The sequence below is a fragment of the Haliaeetus leucocephalus genome, unplaced genomic scaffold (assembly GCF_000737465.1).
Source record: "Haliaeetus leucocephalus isolate CR32 unplaced genomic scaffold, Haliaeetus_leucocephalus-4.0 Scaffold328, whole genome shotgun sequence".
Taxonomy (NCBI): Eukaryota; Metazoa; Chordata; class Aves; order Accipitriformes; family Accipitridae; genus Haliaeetus; species Haliaeetus leucocephalus.
In genome coordinates this window covers 5,987,085-6,008,747 of record NW_010972764.1, presented here as the reverse complement: position 1 = coordinate 6,008,747, position 21,663 = coordinate 5,987,085, and the positions used below count along the sequence as shown (strand labels likewise).

The 21,663-nt window shown below is 35.0% G+C and overlaps 1 protein-coding gene across 1 annotated transcript in view; it reads left to right on the top strand.

Moving 5' to 3' along the window:
- CDH18 (cadherin 18, type 2) overlaps nt 1-21,663 on the top strand; it is a 157,077-nt gene that overhangs the window by 85,396 nt on the left and 50,018 nt on the right. Inside the window, exon 4 of the mRNA XM_010571464.1 lies at nt 11,399-11,566. Within this exon, the coding sequence (XP_010569766.1) occupies nt 11,399-11,566 (168 nt within the window). The remainder of the gene's footprint in view (nt 1-11,398; nt 11,567-21,663) is intronic.

The window sequence follows — 21,663 nt, the reverse complement described above, 5'->3', positions numbered from 1 at the left end:
ATTTTTATTCATTCCAGGTCCTCATGAGGCAAGTATTTGCACTAAATAGAACTCTAGAGAAAGGAAAAAGCTCTCTGACGCTGCTCTTGGTCTGTTTTCTTGCCATATGTAGATCACAAATTCATTATCCAGACAAGTAAACTCATTGAAAATATAATTTTTAGGAAAACAAACCTTATTTTAAAAAGGTAGGTGGAATTTTGCAAGTATTTTTATTTCATTTGCTAAAATTTCCAAAACATTTTTATCTGTAAAAAAATCTATATTTCAACTCTTCGTCTTTGGTCATGCTGGTTTTCAATACTGTCTTTCAATAGTACCCTAAAATACTTTGGCATGTCATTCCAGTCAGTAAAAATTTCCTTTTGAAAATTCTCCAGCAGATTTAAACAGCTAATGTTGGTTCAGTGCAAGTTTGAAATATTACAGTATGTTATGTGCCAATGCATAACCAAATTGTATAAGGGTCTGAGACACTTGAAAGATCCCAGTTACACAGGCTCACTTAATCTTTAATCAAATTGGTGTGTTTGTAAACTGAGCTTGAAAAGGTGCATTTGTACATTTTTTATGCAACTATATAAATATTGTGTTCATCAGAAAGGGTCATGTAGATTACTGTAGTTTATTAAGCTGGTTGGTGATTGATCAAGGAAATAAAGTTGTAAGTTGATAGGTTTCCTTATTTTCTCAGAGAAATAATGGAAGCCTGAAGGTACAAAACAAAGGCTATTCTTGTGTTTTCAGTGATTGTAGATGAGAATGGTAGGTAGGAAGAGGAAAAGGCAACAGGATCTTTTGATATTTTTTTTTTCCTTTTTTACAGAACCCAGCATAGAAGTTTGTAATATATGGTGTGTATAAAATTGTGTTACTTGTAACTCGGTTCATAAAATTGTGTAACTTTCCTCACTGTATGTGGGATCTGTGACAAAGTCCTGGCTTTCCCAGGGCTGATGACAAAACATATGTGGAGTTATTCCTAAGTCTTGTGCAAGAAGAGCTTTTAAGAGTCAGCACTTGTATTTTCAAATCTGTGCTTTGTCTAAATTCGGAAAAATTTTAAATGCAGACAAGCTTCACTTTCAAATCAAGAGGTGTTCAATGCTAATACATACAGCAGAGGCTGACCACCCTACAGAATAATGTATTTAGTCAATCAGAAAGAGAAACAACTTTATAAAATTGTGTCCTGTCATGGAATGGTCATATTTTATGTTTTGTGTGACCTTATTGTGATGCTTTTTAGTTTATCGTAGTGTGAGGGTGCCTCTTTTCAACAAGCTACACCAATTCACTAATTCAGTAGTCATTTTCTTGATAGCAGTCCACCTGTAACAATGGAACAACTCAGACTTCTGTTGTCAGCCAACTGTAAGATTTATTGTACCTCTAGGTGGAGATTTATCTTTTCTCTGACTAGATCAATATCTAACTCTCAGGTCAATAAATCCTGATTGAATCTCAACAGAAGTCAATAGCTACCTATTATGTCACCTAATAGACAAAGATTTTGTGGTTGTTGGGTCTAAGAAAGAAAATAACCTTTGTGAATGCACATATCAGAAGTTTTATTACAGGATTTCTTTGAATTTTATCTATATAACATCATTATCTTTTTTGTGTGCATCAGAAAGTTGTGAAAACTGTGGCACACTTAATGCTACCACGGTCACGTTTTCAGCATTCAAAAAGTATCTACTGTGGTTCCTTAGTCAGCATTCTGTTTATCCAGAGTGCAGTTCTTAAACATCTTTTCTCCTATGCGGAGTTTGAACTAATATTTTTCATTGTGTGACTAGATTGGGATTTTTTACAAGTACTAAGGTTTCAATGAATGTATGAATTTTTGTTGGTTAAAGGGTCTTTTTCCAGAAAACATTACAATAATACTTTTTTCCTAGGATTTTTCTTTCAAGGACCTGTAAGGAAACTAATTAATCATATTTGTAAGGTAGTTGTTGTAACATAGAAACTTACATATATTTACACTCTGATATACTAAGTCTAGCACAAAAGCACATTCCAAAATGAAGACATTTTGCTCATTTTTAAATTTGATGATTTGCTTCAAACAGACATTAGCTTGCATGGCCACTATCATAACATGTCAAGCAGAAATGGTTTCATTGTAATTCAAGTACTTAGGATACATGGAGAAAGTGTTTCACATTTCCATATTGACACCAGTCTCGTACTTCATTTGCACTTTACAAATAAGCATACTTAAATGCTGAGTAAGGTTGCACTTTAAGTGACTTATAACAATTACAAATTATGCTATACTGCTCTAAGGTCCTTAACATGTTATGCATGGGTCAGTGAAGCATCGAAGTTAAGTGGAATGCTCATGGGTATGTAATGAATATGTATCACAGGGAGAAAAGAACACAACAACCATGTAAATGCTTGGTCTGTGACTAACCAAGCTTTCTTACTAACAGATAATCTGAATTATATGTCTCAACCTTGTCTGTCTTGTAATTAAATTAGTCAGCACATGACATTTTGTCCAAATGTGGAATCTTTTCAAGATTGTATGTTGCATTCAGTTTTTTAATGAGTTGGACACTGTTTTGACCCTATTTGAAATATTTTTTGTCATGCCTGTAGTCATTGTCTTTCTTCTTGTCCCTCTTATCAAGGTGATCTACTTTGAAAAGAAACCACAATATTATTCAGCATAATGGGCAACTATATTAATTATCTCCAATTATTTAGATTTGTTATCATATACTTATTAAAGACAAAAAGTTTGATTTGTATGAAAGTCTAATTTAATAGTAGCATATGAGAAATATGAAGTCAAGTCTGTGGCTCCATCTTTATTTTTCTTTCCATTATGAAGGAAGTAATAAGGGGCTTTGGATTATGAGCAAAATATTAACAGCTTTAACCTTCAGCTGTCTATTATTTTGTCATTTTCATTCAAGCTATAGATTAAATACATTTTTATGTAGGCCAGAACATAAGTGAGATTACAAGAAGCAATATTTGATACTGGCAGTCAATACTATTTCTATTTTAAGAGAGGGGTATTTCCAAGCTTGTGAATACAAGTAGTTAGTTTTCAGATAGTTTTAAGCTCTTTCTTGTCAAATGGGATTTCCTTTGAGAAGATTCCTCTACTTAATTCCCATCTGCTATGTTCAGAGGTTACTGAATGTATCCCCTTTTTACATAATTGATTTGTTCGTCTCGTGTCATAAGGTTATCCCTTCTCACCAAGGATTAAATACACCCATAAGAAGTTTATATCTGAAGAAATCACACTTAATGAGTAACTTCCTCCGTTCTGGTGTTCTTTGCCCTTGCCTTATCTTCACACTCACGTCATTTGCTTTGTTCCTCTGCTTGCCTACCTGACAAGTAATCTGTTATGGAGAAGTCCTCAGTATCTAAGCAGCATGAAGTTATCTGTTAGTCATGTATATCTGTATCCAGGTATGTTTCATCGCTGTCTTGCACATAATACTTTAAGTATTTCTTTATACAACCAGCAATCACTTGTTACCAGCTTTGAGCAAACAGTTATCTTCCCCCCCACTCCTAATTAGGGTACAGGTTCTTCTTTGGTTTTTAAATACATTTTTAACTGAATTGTCAAAAAAAGAAAAATAAGTTTTCAACACAGCAGTAGCATCATAATTCTGTAGGCTTGCCTCATGCTGCTTTACCTGAGGCACATGCCTACTGCATTAACAGGAACACATCAGAGTTTGACCACTGTATGGTTCAGGTTGGAGAATCTGACCATTTAGAAATGCCACTAATTCAGATTCAGTTCCAAGGTAATCACATGAGTGAGTGCAAAACCACTGAAGTGTCTTCTGTTACAAATTGCATTATTTCATCATGCACACTTATGCAGAGAAGTAGTATATAGTGGCATGTTGCTTCTAGACACAAGAATATTTTTATTCAAGTCAAAGTCTGTCCTTAAGGCTTTCTTCTAGTCCTCGATATCTCATCTCTAACAGTTTTATGTCGAAAAAAATAAAATCTTCAATAATGGAGAAGCAATTTCAGGAGAGGTCAAAACCACTCAGATATGGGATTTGTTTGAAAGAACGTTTAATTCTATTTTGCTGTCTGAAAATTCATAGGAACTTGGGTGCAATTTATACTTCAAAAGAAACAACCTGCACATTTTCAGGACATAACATATTGATAAACAATTTCTGATAATGGAGGAATTACCCCCTTTCTAAACTGTTTTCAGAATCTGCACATCAGAAAAATTGGCAGAATTTTCCTATTTTTCACCCTGAAATGTTGACTCTTCTAGAAACAAGATTACATTAATGGAGAACTATAATTATTGCCCAGTCCCAAAACTAGGAAGGGTGATAGAATCTCCCTGAATAAAGAAGTAAATAAGGAAATTTGCAGAATGTGAATGTGTGTCAGTTTTCTGAAAGGCCAAGCAAAAGGAAATCTATAACATGAAGCTGGCAAGTTTAGGCAAAAAGAAAACGGAAAAATAGAGGAGCTGAGAAAGAATTTAGCCAGTAAAAAAATAGAAGTAGCAATAGTGCCTTTCCATGTGTTTTTCTGGAAAATAGGTCATGGTAAAGAAACCTGATTTTTTTTGTTTTATGCAATGGCAAGTCGTATTGAAAAAGATAACTGCCATGTCACATGCCATTCTAGTTAAATAGCAGTAAGTAGTAAGCAACAAAGCACATATTAAATGGCTATGAACTGGCTACCTTGGAGGTAGCAAAAAGTTAGCATCAAGACTGGATCATCATGAAAGGAAGAGATTCCACCAGGGCTCTACAGGGATTGGTGTAAGACCAACTTTATTCAGCTTCTTTCTGTGCATGTAAATTCAGGTTTATGGTCCAGCCTGCCCAGAGGTCCTCAGACAGTAGAACCGTGTCTATACAGCTTAACAGAACAAATGAGAAGACACCTGTACCTTTACAGCCATATAGAGCCACACCAGACATAGGTTTGTTAAAAGAGTTGGGGTTGTGTTTAGATAATGAGATCTGCACCAAAAAAAGTCAGTTTTGTTTAAATGCTAAATTTCCTGAAAAGTTTGATGATGTCTAGGCCAAAGTGAAAAGTTGATGTTTACAGGAATGACAACAATCACAGTGCAGTAAACCAACAATCCACCACCACTAAATCCAGAAAATATCTCTTCCATGGCGTAGTGATTTGGAAGTAGCAACAGTCTGAAGACAGTGGGACAAGTACAACACTTCAGTGGAAAACTATCCCTGATAATAATGTCCTGCTGATTAAACCAGGCTACATGAGGCTGAGAGAAATGTACTTTAAAAAACTGTGAACCATACTAACTGAAACAGAGCTGGCAAACCTGCCATCCATATACATGTGCTTTAACTTTTAGCAAGAGAAAAAATGACAGCTTCCTGCTCAAATAGGGTGGCCATTTGCAATGGTCTTTCTATAAAAGATATTCCTTTGATTTGCAGCAATTGCATATTGCAGATTAGAGTTTCTTGTCTGCTTTCTGGGAGCAGCATGGCAGCAAATTCTTAATTCATTGGAATATGCTTTGCATTATGAAAACAGTGGAAGGTGGTATGATTACATTTGGCATCCATGCAATTGCTACATAAATTGGTGTATTTTCCACTGAGTCAGTGAAGCTTTCTTCAGATTCCTTAATTCAGGAGGCTTTGGCACAAGACTTTTTTATTTTGTAAATTCAGGCTGTTGCTCATTAAGATTTTTGAGAAGGTTTTATTTAGTATTAGTAAATTGGATAGATTTTTTTTTTCCCCTGGGGGGGTGTCCATTGTAATATAATCAGTCTGGTTAATCCCCCCCTTCTTTTAATACCCAAGGAACACTATTCTAACCTACTATTTAAAAACCCTTACTATTTTCTTTTTCAAATATACTTATTTTTCAGCAATTTCTATTTTATTACAGCAGTTGTCTTTCAATGTTGGATTCATGTATTTTATTTCAATGATAATTCTCCTTAAGAAAGGGCATAGTGTCTTTCAGTACAATAATCATGACCATAGAAGAAAATTGACCACTAATTGTCATTTCTATAGTGCTTTGACTTTTAGCCATGAAGTGTCTAGTGATATCCCTGTAAAGGAACAAAATGTATAATGTTAGTTACATAAAACAGATCTGACTCAAAGGACTAGATTAAAAACGTATGTCATAGAAGCATTCAGAATATGGAGTATGACCATGATCTCTGTATTGCACATTTTGTTTACAGTTATAGTTTGAACTAAATCACAAATCCAAGTCAAAGTCTATTGGGATTTTGAAATTTGAAGTTTATTCTGAAGTTTTAAGAAAAAAGGAATGCATCTACTGACTTGTACTTGCTCAGTATTTGTCTTAAAATGTAAACCCTACAAAAAATGTGCTTTCTCTTAAAAGGGATGTGTCTAATTCTTTCAAGGTAGAATAATATTAGATTTTGAGATGTATTTTAATATATACAATATATTCAGAATATTAAGTTACAATAAAATAAGCGAACTACATATCCTAAAGCAAAGCAGTGATAAAAATAGAGCTTTTATTCACAAAGTAAAAATAATATTAATGAAATTACCATCTGCAACAGTTCACTTCCCTGAGTAATTGGTAAAATCACACATTTCAATAGTTATTAAATAAATATTTAAAATTACATTTGAACCATTTAGTGGTTGTGATCGTGACAGATATATTAGAAAATAGAATATGGGGGATCTAGTATGACCTACTGGCCCTTCATGAAATCTCTAGTGACCAGGCTCATGATCCAATAACAGAATGGAAATTTTTAAAACAAAATTAACTTGCCCATGACAAACTAGTCTGTCATTAAAGTGGAGTTGTTTTGGTTTTGTTTTTTTTTTTCCCACTAGATAGAAAACCTTTGAGCTTAAAATGTTAAAATGAACCATGGTTTATTCTGGGAAGGTTCTATTCACACATCATGCAGGAGTAGGCTGTAAGATAAAGCTGGCTAAAATTCTGCAGTGGTTACTGAATCTAAAATAAGTTCTTGTTTTTTATAAGTAATAAGATAAAATACTTCAAGTGTACCAGACTGTCAGGTAAGTACATAGTTAAATACTTTGGTAAATGCATAGTTAAGCACTTGGCTGTGGCAGACATTTTCTTAATAATTGCCTGCACTTGAATTAAAAAGTCTTGATTTTTACAGTCTCAGTTACAGCTGAGCCTTCTGTTGTAGCTCTTCTTACATGCAAGCGTGCAAGTAAAATGGTTCTTCACAGAATGCTAAAAAAGACAACATAACACGTTGTCAGATGCTACAGAGCATAGAAGTATCTTAAAGAAAACTTGGAAAAAAAAATAAAAAAGGAATTGACTGCAGTTCAGTATCAGGAATGAGTTCAGAGAGCCTGAGTGGAGAAGGAAGTAAAACTTGCCAAAAATAAACTTATTTTCAGGGCTTTCTCAAATCCAGAGGCATTGGGTAAAAGGAAAGAAAAGGAGCTATCCACAGTAGTAGACATATCAATCGTTCATCTCAATGTTCTTCTCAGTCAGTTTTGTCTGAAGTTTTGAGGATAAATGCAGGACAGTCATGAAGAAATTTCCTGATTGCAAAAAGTTGTAAGGAATTGTCAGTACAGAGGAAGAAGCTTATGTCTTCAAAGGCAAGAGCAAGAAGAACATAATAAAATTAAATAGTATTATATAGTAAAGGCCATGTTGCAGAACTAATTACAAGACTATCTGGGTGATGCTCTTAGTCATATAATTTAGTTTTAGTTAGTCTTTTGAGGAACAGGGCGTTGGACCTGTTGGCTCTTATGGGTCCCTTCCAACTCAAGATATTCTATGAGTCTGCAGTAACTCTGGTCTCGTTAATTTGTAAGTGTCATTGGAGGAGAATGTCCTGGGTATATTAGTCAATCATAGATGAATCACGAGTGTGATGTATTCTGGAAAAAAAAAAAAAAGTTGTAATTAGAATAGGCAGTGATAAAATCTCATCTGGAATGTAGGTAGATTTCTGGTCATCCACAGTCAAGGAAGATAAATTCAAATTGGAAAACGGGCTTTCCAAGACTGTAGAAATTGTCAGAGAAAAGAACAAACAAACAAAACCTGGTATGATTTAGAGGTGAATAAATGTAGACAAGAAGTTAGAAGAAAAAGTGTGTTCTTTTTCTTCTAAAAAAGGGAGAGCCTTCCATGTGGGAAAACGCATCTCTCATAATTTTACGATGGAAATAGGTATGACTAAATTCAGCAGGCCAGAGGTCCAGAGCTATGTGTCCTTCTGAACTCCATTCCAATAGATATAAACCTCCATATGTTGTACGCAATTTTTGACATAGCAGTCAAACTTTGGTAAAAATTCTTCACTTAAAACCAGAAACAGGGTGGGGTGTCCCCGTAATGATGTCTACATCTTGCTTTTTTTTATTGCTTTCCTTTCCTTTCTTAGTAAAGATGAATAAATATTGGAAACATAGCTGAAAAGTACTCAGTTAACAGGGTCGCAGTGCTGCCTAACAAATATGAGGCAAAATTAAGGCTGTGTTTAAATTTAAAAAGCCTGTGACAGTTTTCTTTTTCAGTTTCTTTCTGCACCGTTTTAGACAGGGAGATGTCTTCCTTAATGTGAACTTCCTGTCTTCCTGTGGGATATATAGGAGCCCCTGCCAAGTCTACTGAAGATACTCAGGGCAACTCCTGCTTGAAAAGGAATTGCTGGAGCATTTCATATTACCTTATTGGAAAAGGCGACCAAGAAAGTTCTCCTTACACCTTTTGGGCTCATTAAAGAAATTTGAATATGATTTTAGTGCTGTACTGCCAGAACAGTTGGTAGAGCTGCTAGTGACGAGGACAGAGCATCAGGGTCCTCACAGTAGTTACATACCTCATACCAATGATATAATTTTAGGATGTATATATGTATATGCAACCGAGAAAAGAGAGAGAACTAAATCCTCCGTTATCTCCTGTCCTTCAGCATATCCTAAGCTTAAAACCAGTTTTCTTATTCTAAACTTTGGATACAAGTTTTTGGAGTTAAAAACTTGCCCATTTTCATTTACTCATTTTTCAGAAAAGAGAAATCTGATGCAAGTGGGAGATATGAAATGATTAGTCATCCACAAATCCTTATTAACTGCCTACAAGCATTGATTCAGTACCATACCCCTTGAAGCAAAAAGGAAGAGGAAAGTAATTGTAATTCAGAGGAATTTCTGTTTGTTTAGATCAGTTTAAAAATGTAAGTGACTAGTGCATTTATGAGGATTGTACAGAAGACAGATGTTCCATTGTGTAAAATTTGGTCTGTTTCAAATTGAAATTGAAGTTTTTAAAAAAAAATCCGATATTCCTTCCATGCATATACATAAACATTAAATATTCCAATAAATTTCATTTCAATGTGAAAAAGTGAAGCAATTTATTTGAAAAATGCAGAGCATTTTTAATTTTAATACTTTTCTATCTTCCTGTTTTTCAGTAAAATGAATTTTCAGAACAGTATTACCAGATTTTGTGAACGATATTGATTTTGATGAAACTGCATATTTAAGTTATATCAGTGCCTTTTATCCAAATGTCTCAATGCCTTTCTGTTACAGTATGTATAAATTGTGGTTCATTTCAGTATAATGTGGTGAAATCTGTGGAAAAAGGTGTGTTTGTAACTGTGTCATTTAAAGGAAAAAAACACTGATGACCTAAACCAGACTGGTATACTATTTTTAGCCAGCTTGTCCAGAATCTATGCTTCTGATGAAACAGAACTTACAGTGCAAAACTGTGTTAAAATAATTCTGAATCTTCATGGATACTTTAAAATGTTATTCTTTGTGGATAGTTCTACTTATTTATGTGTGATTTGTTTTCAGAATAGTATGGAAACAATGGTATAAGCTACATGAAAATTTCTGGTTTGTATGTAATAATGGCTAAATGGTTTTACTAAAGACATCAAAAGAAAGTAATCTTAAAGTACAAGAAAAATAGTGTTCTGGAAGTCACTTTTTGCATCATCTGAGACTGTGGGAATCAAAAATCTTGAGAATCATGCTGTAGAGCAGGTTGTGTAGAAGAGCAAGGCTCTTCTTCTGAAGTTGCTTTGTGTTAATGGCTATTATATATTCAAAATTTACCCAGAAGCAACATCTGATCATGCTATGGTATATTTTCTTACTAGGTATAATAGCCACTCAGTTTAAGAGTCCAAAACCAAGTTATGCTACAAATGCAGTTTTTTTGAAAATTTAATGTTAATAAATTTAGCATTTCACATATTTCTTTATCTCTGCGTAACTCACTCCAGTCTATCAGTGTCTTACATGTACTCGTGAGCCCAGAACTGGACCCAGCGCTCCAGATGTGGCCTCACCAGTGGTGAGCAGAGGAGAAGGATCCCCTCCCTTGACCTGCTGGCAACACTTTTCATAATGCAGCCTGGGATGCTGTTGGCCTTGTTTGCTGCAAGGGCACATTGGTGGCTCCTGTCCGGCTTGAGGAACCCCTGGATCCTTTTCTGAAAAGCTGCTTCCCAGCTAGTCTGTCCACAGCATGTACTGGTTCCCTGGCACAGGACTTGACATTTCCCTTTATTGAACTCCATGAGGTTTCTGTCAGCCTGTGATCAAAGAAATTAGCAGGGCCTAATTCACAGGCACCATCGTAAGTGAAAAATGTCCCATAACTGAAACTGAGCCCATGGAATTGACTGTTCCTCCTTTGTTGTAATCTTTGCTTCTGCATGTGTAATTGGCTACATGTTAAAAAAATTTCTGACGGTGATGGATAGAAATAAATAGAATTTTAGGTTTTCTCTCTCTACTGTAGTAAAACCAATAATAGCTTATCTTTCACTTTATGGTTAGGTGTTAGGTAAGACACTTATGAACATAAATGTATGTGATTGACATGTATCAAATACGAAAGTGTAGTTGCTTGAGATCTGTCAAATAAGAAATTTTAGCTTTTGGGTAGTTTTAAGAGGTATGTCACATTTTAATTCAGAAATTAACTTTTCTTAAAAAGGAATTTCTGTCTTCTTCAGTGGGGTAAGAGTTTTCATTCATTAATATTTCTATTAAATAGCTATTTAAACAGTTATATGTTATATAAGTTGGATTAATTATTTATTAATATAATAATTGTTCTGATATATGATTTTAATTTCTTCACATCCTCAAGCAAGTTGATTGTCTAGCAGCATCTGGCATTGTTTTTTATATATATATTTATATTTATACATATATATTAAGACACGAACAACTGAAGCCAGCTTATTTTGATTGTAGAACAGCTTTGCATTTCCAGAAAATCTGCCATTCTCCACCTTTCCTGAAAAGAAAGGTTATACCCAGCCTTTCTTCTTGCTCAAACAAGCTAATCTTGATCTTTCTTTTGTTTGTCTGTTTTCTTTCCATCACAGGAGTCATCAGGACTGCCTTGCACAACATGGACAGGGAAGCCAGAGAGCATTATTCCGTTGTCATTCAAGCCAAAGATATGGCTGGGCAGGTCGGAGGGCTGTCAGGGTCAACAACTGTAAATATCACACTCACTGATGTCAACGACAATCCACCCAGGTTTCCTCAGAGTATGTACAATTTCAGCATATAACTGATTTGAAAATCGTGTTGATTTTCAGTGAAGTAAGAAGCTATTAGTAAAATCCAGTTAGTATTCAAATTCGTGGGGAGAAGGCAGCTTGAGAAGTGTTTGGATTCACCAATATTTTTCAGTTCTCCAGTGATTTCAGATGAAGCACAGAGATGGCATATGCTAGAATATTGAAAGTGAAGATTTCTTTCAATTAAACACTGAGTAAGAGTGAGATGGGTGACAAACCAATAGTCTTGTCATATGTGGGCCATTCTCCCGTCCTTTTTGAATGTATATTTCAATAACTGTGTGATTTTGATCCACAAGTGAATTACATTGTTCCCATGGTAGACCAGACCACAACAAAAGGTAACACATTAAAAGATTTAATCCAGCATGCCTTTGCCTGCTTCCATACACATCTATTTTTTTTCTCTATACCCATGCAAACTTTTAAGATCACTTTTTACATTACAGATGGTCAAAATCCAAGCTGTTTCTCACTGTTGCCGAGCTACGGTGGAATCTGCCTTTATCCTAGTTAAATGAATTGTTGATGCTGATGTCAAACTGAATGTTCTCACATGCATATATGAAAAGTATATGCTAGAATACTCTTAGAATATCTTAATATGACCACTAATAGGAAGTTCATTATTATGCAACTCATTGGGTGCACATTGATCTGACACAGCAGCTGGAGCCTTGTAGGAATTCTGAATTCAGTCAACAATTTATTTAAAAGTCTTCTGGAATGCAATTGCATAGATAAACCCGCTTTCCTTTGCAGATTGGCTCAAGGCCAGTAAGAATATTGTAATGTGGACTCAAGACATTGCGTGAGCCCTTGTAGAACATAATGGACTGTTAGCTATAGGTACCTCCACCAGGAAACACATTAAGCTGTTTGAATGAGAAGATTTATAAACAATAATAGAGATCACAAAGCTCCGGGGAAAAACAAAGCTCCCTGGCGATACACGTTACGTAAAATCTGGTCAAGCAGTATTTCTGGCTCATTAAATTGTTGTAGAAATGAATATTTTTTCTGTGCCTCGCAAACACATAAAAACATAAAGCCTTTGAAACACAGCCTTAAATAAAGTATATTTGGTTTTATGTTCCACAGAATTGTCATTGCATCCATCACTCTATTTAATACTTCCTAACTATTGGAAAGGCAAAAGGTAAGGCATATCTTTGAACAAATATAACATCTAAAATAGTTAAAGTAGAAAAAATGTCCCAGGTTTCCTGCAAACTCATGAGACAAATGGATCCCTACATATCAGGTTTCAAGAATTGGCCTCTTTTATTTTGAATGGAAGGTTTTGGATAGTAAACTGGCTAGCAGGCAGAACTGTATGTTGTCACATACATTTCTTTATCTGTATTAATATTTTTTCAGAAATGGAAGAAATATAAAATGTTCAGGTTCTATTCTATACATTCTCAGGGATTCTAATAATTGCAAAAAATAACACTGAAAACGACAAAACATCATTTCGCATTTAATGAAAACTCATTATTTAACAAAGCAAAATTAAAAATGTATTTTAACATTATCATTTTAAACAGAAAATACTAATCCTAGAACAGGTTTTGTAGAGTACAAACAGTTGCTTTATCTTTCCTTACACAGGATTCCTATACCACAGTTATGACTCTAACATTGCTTTTTTACTCCTTTTCAACAAGTATAATTTAAACACTTTGCAAAAGAGTGGTAGCTATATGTAAGTAATACAGAACGAAAGTATAGACCATCTAAAATCAGGCCATATTAACATCATGAACTATTAAAATAATACATGAGTATTGCACTAACAGAAATAAGCTTCACTGTTTATTTTTCTTTTCTTTGAATGCCATGATTTTCAGTTAAATTTCTCTTCAATTTCCTTATTAGACGGAATGCTAAATGAGACTTACTGAGGCTTGTCACATTCAGAGTTGAATTCAAGGGAAGTGCTAACCAAAACTGCATATATCGAGTGTATAACCATTGGGACAGGCTGAGCCTCAGCTAAACCGCAGACTTTCTTTTGGTTAGTTTCCTTTTCTCCGTTACCATACTTGTGAGTTTTGAATCTGACTCTAACTGTATGAGTACTTTACTTGAGAACATGCTGGGTAACACATCTGATCAATGCTTTTATTATTTGTTTTACTTAGAAATATGCTTTATTGTATATATTTAAAAGATCGTACCTTTCTGGCTTTGGTAGATCAGTGTTCAGTAGAGATGCATATGGAGTAAGTTATGCGGGATTTGTCCCCCTTGAAACACTTTAAAAATCTATTTAAAACTTAGAAATAGAGGTTGTAAATATATCTGCTTAAATGAATTTACTGTGGTTTTTTCTGTACTCTCTGTAAATATAGCTGACTTTCTTTCAAAGAAATTACTAACAGAAAAGCTACAGTTTTCCAAAATACCAAAGAGTCTAGGAGGAAGAATGGGAAGCATTACTGCATAATTTTATCAGTCTGATGGTTGCAGTTCTGAAATTCATGGTAATAATAATCTCTGGAATAGGAAACATAGCTGAAGAATTCTGCCTGCAAAACACAGTAGTATGTCTCAGAAGTAGGCAAGGGGTTGTGAACTCAGTGGGAGAACAACCTGATACCAGTTCAATATTTTGCTTACCAGTTACTTCAGTGCATCTTGTACAACACTGATGCCTTTTTCTTCATCACCACAAATTTCATTTCTTTTGAGAGTCCAGTTATAAATGAACTATCTATTTAATGTAAGCTGACAGACAATGCTCTGCATGGGAAGGTTTTTGCTTTTCAATAATGAGCATCTCTCAGTTCTTGTTAGTTTTACCACTGATGGATCCACTTGGTTGATGGCTGAGGGCCCTAATTTCATAGTCATAAATTTATTTCAGTAATCTGATAGAAAATGTTCTGTCTACTGTTGACACTGTTATCAGCCTTGAGTTACATCAGAATTTTCTGTATAGTTTTCTTTCATTAATTCTCTCTGGTCTTGTTTAGGATGAATAGATTCTGCATGTTTTGCTTTGTTTAGGATGAATAGATTCTGATTGAATCAAGATCATCACACTAGGCAGATGCTTCCACTGACATGTTTTGTACATCAAGTGCTAACGATTAAACTCTGGACGGTGTGTAGGAGATCTGTAGTTATTGTGTGTAGAGTCTAATTTTACAAGGAAATTACTTCCCTGATACCCCATTTGTAGATTTTGTCGTTCGATACATCTAGCTCAGTTCTTCAGGATAAAGCAGAATTCAAATACGAGTCGTGGCTTAAAACATTTTTTATAACGCTTGATTGTTGAGTCTTGGTTGTTTCATGGCAGTATATAGATATAATGTGAAATTACATATATGCATAATTAGTTTGGCTTCACTTTTTACAATGTCATTGTATGAAAAGTACACAGCCATATTTAAGTGGGAATGTTGTATGAAGATACTCCAGTTAGTTCTGAAAAAGTAAGCTCACATCCCAGAAGTAGACATTAACTCTGTTCTGTGCTAGTAAGGTGTTCAGCCTTGTTAATATAACTCTTAGCTAATTAAGTGCAAAGGTATCTGCTGTTGATTTTCTTTTGGAATTTATACTCCAGTATGGTCCTTTCCGTATCCCCAGTTCCACACAGTACATCCAGTTCCTATGATGCCCATACATAACCATCAGCATCATCTCACTCCCCACTGCCATGCACTGTAGACTGTCCCGTCCTCCTGTGGCGGCTAGTCCAGAGCTATCTGCCTGCTGGTTGACCACTTGGCTCCTGCCAAATGAGATGAGTAAAGCGGAATTTTCTCTGATTTTCTTTTAGCAAGTCTTTCTCTTCTATTCAACCAGTAATTGTTAAGCAGCTTGTAGAATCATAACATCTGGGAGGCCTCTGCCCTTCTGTTAGATTTGTGTGAAATTGGACGGGGGTTAAAAGTTACGGGACGCTTTTGAATTAAAATGATTACGGAAGTTGTGTGTCCTCAGGAAACTCAGATTTAAAACAAAACAAGAAAAGGACTCGATAGCTGGTTTGGCTTAAGATTGCTGAAATCTGATCAACTGCACCTTTGTTAATTAGATTTTGTTCATACCTAGTAGTCTAGTTTCTTGTTCATTGTGTTGTTTATGTGATGATGAAGATAAGTCCAGCAACGATCCAGTGTCCAGGGAGCATGAGGAAGCATTTCATTCCAGAAATTGTTCTACATTTAAATGTTGCTTATTTAATAAGATTTTTTTTCATGATATTTAGAGGAATGCCTTTTTCATAATTCACACTACAACACTTACTACCTTTGTGACTATTCCCAATAGCTACTAGCTATAATATACTAAGGGTAAAATGTATTGCAATTGAGTAGTCCCAGGTATCAGTTATTGCTGAAGAGATGCTTAGGTCTTTTAGGAAGACCTTAAATCAGAGTAGAGGGACACGTAGAAAGTTGTTTTAAAACCAGATTTGCACAGAACCCTAATATTTTGTTTTTCAGAACATATATTCCTGCATAGAACTTTATTCCCTTTCTTCAAAAGTGAAGTTACCATCCTGGAAATTTTATTTTATTCTCATTTTTCTCATTCCTGTGTTCCACAAATAAGTTTTTTGTACTACCATATTCACTGTTTGTTTCCACAGGCGGTTCACAATTTAGGATATGCTTTTCTAGAATTATAGTTTATATATTACCAACAATTTTTATCATATATGTGTTCCAGGATGTCTAAAGAAATGTAGATTATAGTCATATGATTTGATTGTTTTTTCCATCTGTAAGATTTAGGGAGGATCACTCTTCCTTCCCGGTGGTTAGACAAAGTCAGCTTCAGAAACAGCTCTTTGTGTAAATAGTAGGCAGGATGAGCCTGGTGTGCATGATCAATCTACTGAAAGGCAATTATTAATATCTCATTAAAAGATAAAATGAGTAACATAATTGCACATGCCAGGGGAAATGCCAGGAAATTAGATATTTCTAGGTGATAAGGAAATACAGCAGCCTATCTTAATGTTTTTTATGTCCAAAACAGGTATTAAAAATTAAATGTAGCTTCTTCTTAGTACTGTTGTGAAATTGAGTCAACATAATGAGATTTAAAGGGTGGGTTCTCATGAGAAAATTTAAGGGCTGTTCAAAGAGAATTCTTTTTGCCGTGCTCTTAAAACACCTCTGGTTAATACTGAGAGTATTCTCCAAAACTGAATTCTTGCCCAACATGCTAATCTCAGCTAACTTGAGACATAAAGATTAATCCAGAACATTTTAGTATATTATTGGGAAATCTTAAGTAACAGGGGAACTTTGATATAAAAAAAGACATACAAATAATTACTTTTAACCTAGAAATTCTATGTGTTAGTGCTGATAAAATGTAAACAGTATTTCAGTATAGACTTATAAAAATCAAGTTTTAGTTATTTGTGTAAGGAAAGAAAGGTAGCAAGATTTTCTTTGTTGAGAATGTTGTTAGGACTGTGTTAAAGGTTGCTGTAAAAATCTGGCAATGCATTTCATGGGGTGTATACATTTTAGAAGCTGTTTCCTTTGTCAAAGAAAACAGCTATTAAAATTGGTTATAGTACATGTTCACATAATAGCCACACAGCATAATTCTGGTGCTAACGAGTATTTTGCTTCTCTCATATTCTTAAAGGCGGAGAATTTTTTCAATTAGTTGTGTTTATAAAGTGTGTGCTCAGGTTCCAGAGTGAATGACCAGTGAGTGACATGTCCTTTGTGAGTACGGTTGGTGTTCAGTATACTGATTTTCTGCCTTTACAGGGAATCATCACAGGTAAATCTCCAGGCCCCCTGACCTTAACTGTTTTTTGTTTAGAAATAGCTAAAGTGTCACATCAGAAGCTGAATGTGGGGCAGGTAAATATGAGCTAGCAAGCTTTCATTTCTATCAATTTTCAGAACCTGAGTTTCCTTCTGACTGTGACAGCCAGGAGCGCATGTAAAGGGGAAAAATGCTATTATATGCTTGTATTACCTGATGAAGGTGTGTGATTTGAATGTGTCAGGCCAAGAGACAAGAGCTGTTAGTCTTAAATGTAAGAGAAATATGGTGCTTTTTTGATTCTCCAGAAGAAGTATTTAGAATCACCTGCCTAGCAAGGCTGCTGCACAAGGACTGTTTAAAAAGCAGCTAGCATCAATAATGTCCTGAGGAAACAGAGTGGTAAAAGGGACAAGCCTCAGTGATCTGACTGATTTTCTAAAATTTCTCTTATATTGTGTCTTTCTAATGTGCTAGAATCAATCATTCATCTATGAATTCTGCGTAAAGAGATGGACATGTGAGATGAGGAATACATTACTTAAGAGATGATGATGTTCATTATGTACCAAAGAGAGTTAAGAGATAAGAAATAAAGTATATGTATCTTTGAGTGCATGCTTCCATAGACTGGAAAATACTGTGTAAAGTGATTTGTTTAATTGTCTTCTTATTATATTAGTTTGTGAGAAGATTGATATGTTCTCCTATTCGCATAAAATTTGAAGTTAAAGCTACCAGATTGTTTCATTTGTTACTGAAATCTGACATAAGTTGTTTAATGGCATTTGATCACATAGGAAGTCTCATGATATTCTATTTCCTGAGCAGAATAAGTGTGATTCCCATAACCAGATTTTTACTGTAAAAATTGAAGGAAGTAAATATAATACTTCTCCAGAATATTTAAGTATTGGATTCAAAATCTTCTTTAACAAGAATTCATGACAATAAAACTTGATCAGAGAATTGTTTGCAGAATTCAAATATAAAGGGAAGCTGGGAGGGGCAAAAATATATTTATAGTCTGACTAAATATTTGTAGAAAATATGTGTTCTGTATACTGAGCTTTAATGCCAGCTATGTGCATCAACTTTACTCCTAACTAGGATGGAGTCTAGCAGTGGTTTTTATTTCACTTAATTGGGTATTGTCTATGAGAATTTCTATGTGCAAGGTAGATTATTCATTACATACATCATACATATCAAAATAATTTTGAAATAATAAAAAAAAATTCTGTAAGGGTTCTGAATGAGGCAGTAATGATTTTGGGAATGAGGGGGGTTGTTTGTTTGTTTTGTTTGTTTACTGATGGAGAATTGGGAGCAGGACCACTCCATTTTAAGGGTTAGTCTTCAGATCTCCCTTCATTTTTGTATCCTTTATAAAGGATAAAAACCTAAACCCCAGTGGGACCACAATCCTAGCTGTGGTAATGCCAGGGAAAAACAAACAAACAACAAAACGAAACACGTCCAAATGGAGCATATGCCTTTTACAGGTGTTGCTATTGCTCTCTGCTGACCCAAGGTGCCTGATGTAGCCGTGGTCCTCCTATAAATGGCATAGAATATCCTCAACACAGCACAGCTCTAGAGACTGCTACAGATCATGCCCAACTGTTAAGTTGCTCATTAGTGATGATTATGGAGTGTATATGTTGTTTTTCCCACACCATTTGCATAAAAAAATGTGTATTTGGGTATTCAATACCGACAGGAAAGTCCTGTGGAAGTACTGGTGAATGGCATTCTTCCTCCCCCGGCGCTGTCATTGAACGCCGTGAGGTTCCTGTCAGCCCATTTCTCCGGCCTGTCCAGGTCCCTTTGAAGAGCAGCCCTGCCCTCCAGCACATTGACCACTTTTTCCCAAGTTGATACTGTCCATTCGCTTGCTGCAAGTACATGCACCCTGTCATTCAGGTCATTAATTAAGACATTAAATAGTTTTGGCCACAATTTTGATTGTTAATTGGCTGCCAGTCTGAATAATCAGACTTTGAGCCTGGCTCACTGTCCATTTTTTCTCCATATGTTATCAGTTTGGCTCATGACTGAGTACTTAGCTAGTTGTGGGTTCAAGCAAACTTTCTTCACATAGCACTTTGATATACATTTAGGATATGGTGATATTTTGTGTTAAAGCAATCAGTTGCTGTGTTTATCAGTTTGCTAGTAGATAGAGAAAGGTATCGGCGTATGAGCTGTGATGTGTGAACGAATGCATCCATTGGTTCATCACCAAGCAGTATTTATCCTTATGTTACTAAAACTATACCTTGGATAAACAAGTAACAAGCAGGCCAAATACTTGCTTATTTCTCTGCTCGTTCAGTATTATGCCTCTCCTCCCTTCCTTTGTTAAGTAAGGTAATTCCTGCTGTTCAAGAGGACATTATAACCTATAAAAGTAAGTCAAAACTATCAACAAAATAGATTAATGAATACAATAAAGTAACATGCTTATTGAGTTGCATTAAATACTGTCATAATTTTTTTGAGAGAGATTCAGACAGAGGAATTGCTTTTCTGAGGGTAAAACACAGCATTATAGGTTGCCTGTAGGCTTATTGAAATGAGAAGTAAATTGTTCTACAGATCAATAAATTGTTTCTGTACTATAATGACAGATAAGCCATATAGTTTATTGAAAGAAAGATGAAGATCACCTGTATGCATTTGAACGATGTTTCAATTAGCATAGATTAAATCCTGCAAAGTGATATAACTATCCTATACAGTACATTAACTGGAAAAGAGTATTAATTTACTCATTTCATGAGCTAAGTGAATGCATCTGAATGAATGTTAATATAAAAATTGAGAACCAAATCAACCTCTACAAAATCTTGATCCGTAACCCACTGGGCAGCCCCTCTAGAACAGTTCAGAGCATCCCCAAGACTGTTTGAAATTTCTGCTTTACAACAGCTCCTGGAAGGCTGTGATGCTGGGACCGTAGGAACAATCTGTTCAACTTGGGCAGATTTGGTGAAACAGTTTTAATACAGACTGGTATCTGTTCCTCAGGGCTCCTAACTTCCCAACCAATTTTTAGAGGGTTGAGACAGACTCATAGCTTACCATAAAGAATCATAAATTGACAGTATGTGCATCCCACATTATTTTTAACATCCTATCAAAATTTATTCAATGCCCAAGGAAATGTTCAGTTCAGCCTTTAGTTGGTTCCTCTACTTTCCAGTAATAAAGTTTACAACAATTTAGTGTTTAGTAGAACATTCCCAGTTTCCACCGCTAGTCTAAATAAATGTCTATAATATATTTTATCTAACCATGTTGCTGAATTTTATCCTCTTATGTGTTTGTTGGGTTTAGATAGTATTGTTTGTAATTATCTATTTGGCTCACGTCTGTATGAGACATCTTCAGGCTGTCTCTGAAGCAGTGGTTAAATACTTGTTGGGAGACATTCCTGACCTTATAATCTAAGAGGGTTTATTTTTTAACAGTTTTCTTTTCACTCCATCCATTTTTTTGAAACACGTCAGTTCTACAAATACTGACAGATAATTAATAAGCGATTTCAAATATTTGTTTTGCTTGAGGTTTTAGTATTTCAGAATGTTTGAAGCTGGTATCAGTAAAATGATTTTCTGAAACAGATGGCTAACACTTGGGGTGTGATTATAAAGCAGAGTGTAGTGTCATGAGGATATATTTGAACTAGCTTGACTATTTGGAAGTCTCTAATTAGTTCACCCTATCATATGGGTTATAACACTTCCAGTTCCTGAAGTGGCTTGATTACATAACACATTCTTTATGGCCTCTACATAACATATTCTTTACGGTCTCAACCTTTTCCTTTTTGGAATGCAATAGTCAGAGCAAAAGTGTCAAAAGACCACATTTCACACTTATTTTAACAATAAGTAAATTCCAAAATGGATCTTGTCTGATCACTATAATTTTATGTATGAAATAAAGCAACCAGCAATATGAAAATGTCAGTTGACATCATCTGTAAGCATGAAGCATTGCAAAAGAATGCATGGCAGAGCATTTATTTGGAAATTTGTGAAGGTGGCTTTTATATGCATATCAAAGAATTGCGTCAAAGAGCTAACGGTGTGTTTTAATTGAATCAACTACTAAGCAATTTTCCTGCTACATCAGTGTTGGTATTTTCTTCTTTACATGGTAAATTATACTTTTTCTCTTGTTCTACTGGACATTTCTTGTTTCCCTTGAGCTTTTTTAATGCATGGTAACTTTTTTTTTTTCCCCTAGGAAACCTCTCTTTCCTTTTGGACTAACAAAGCTTAGTGCACTCTTCCATC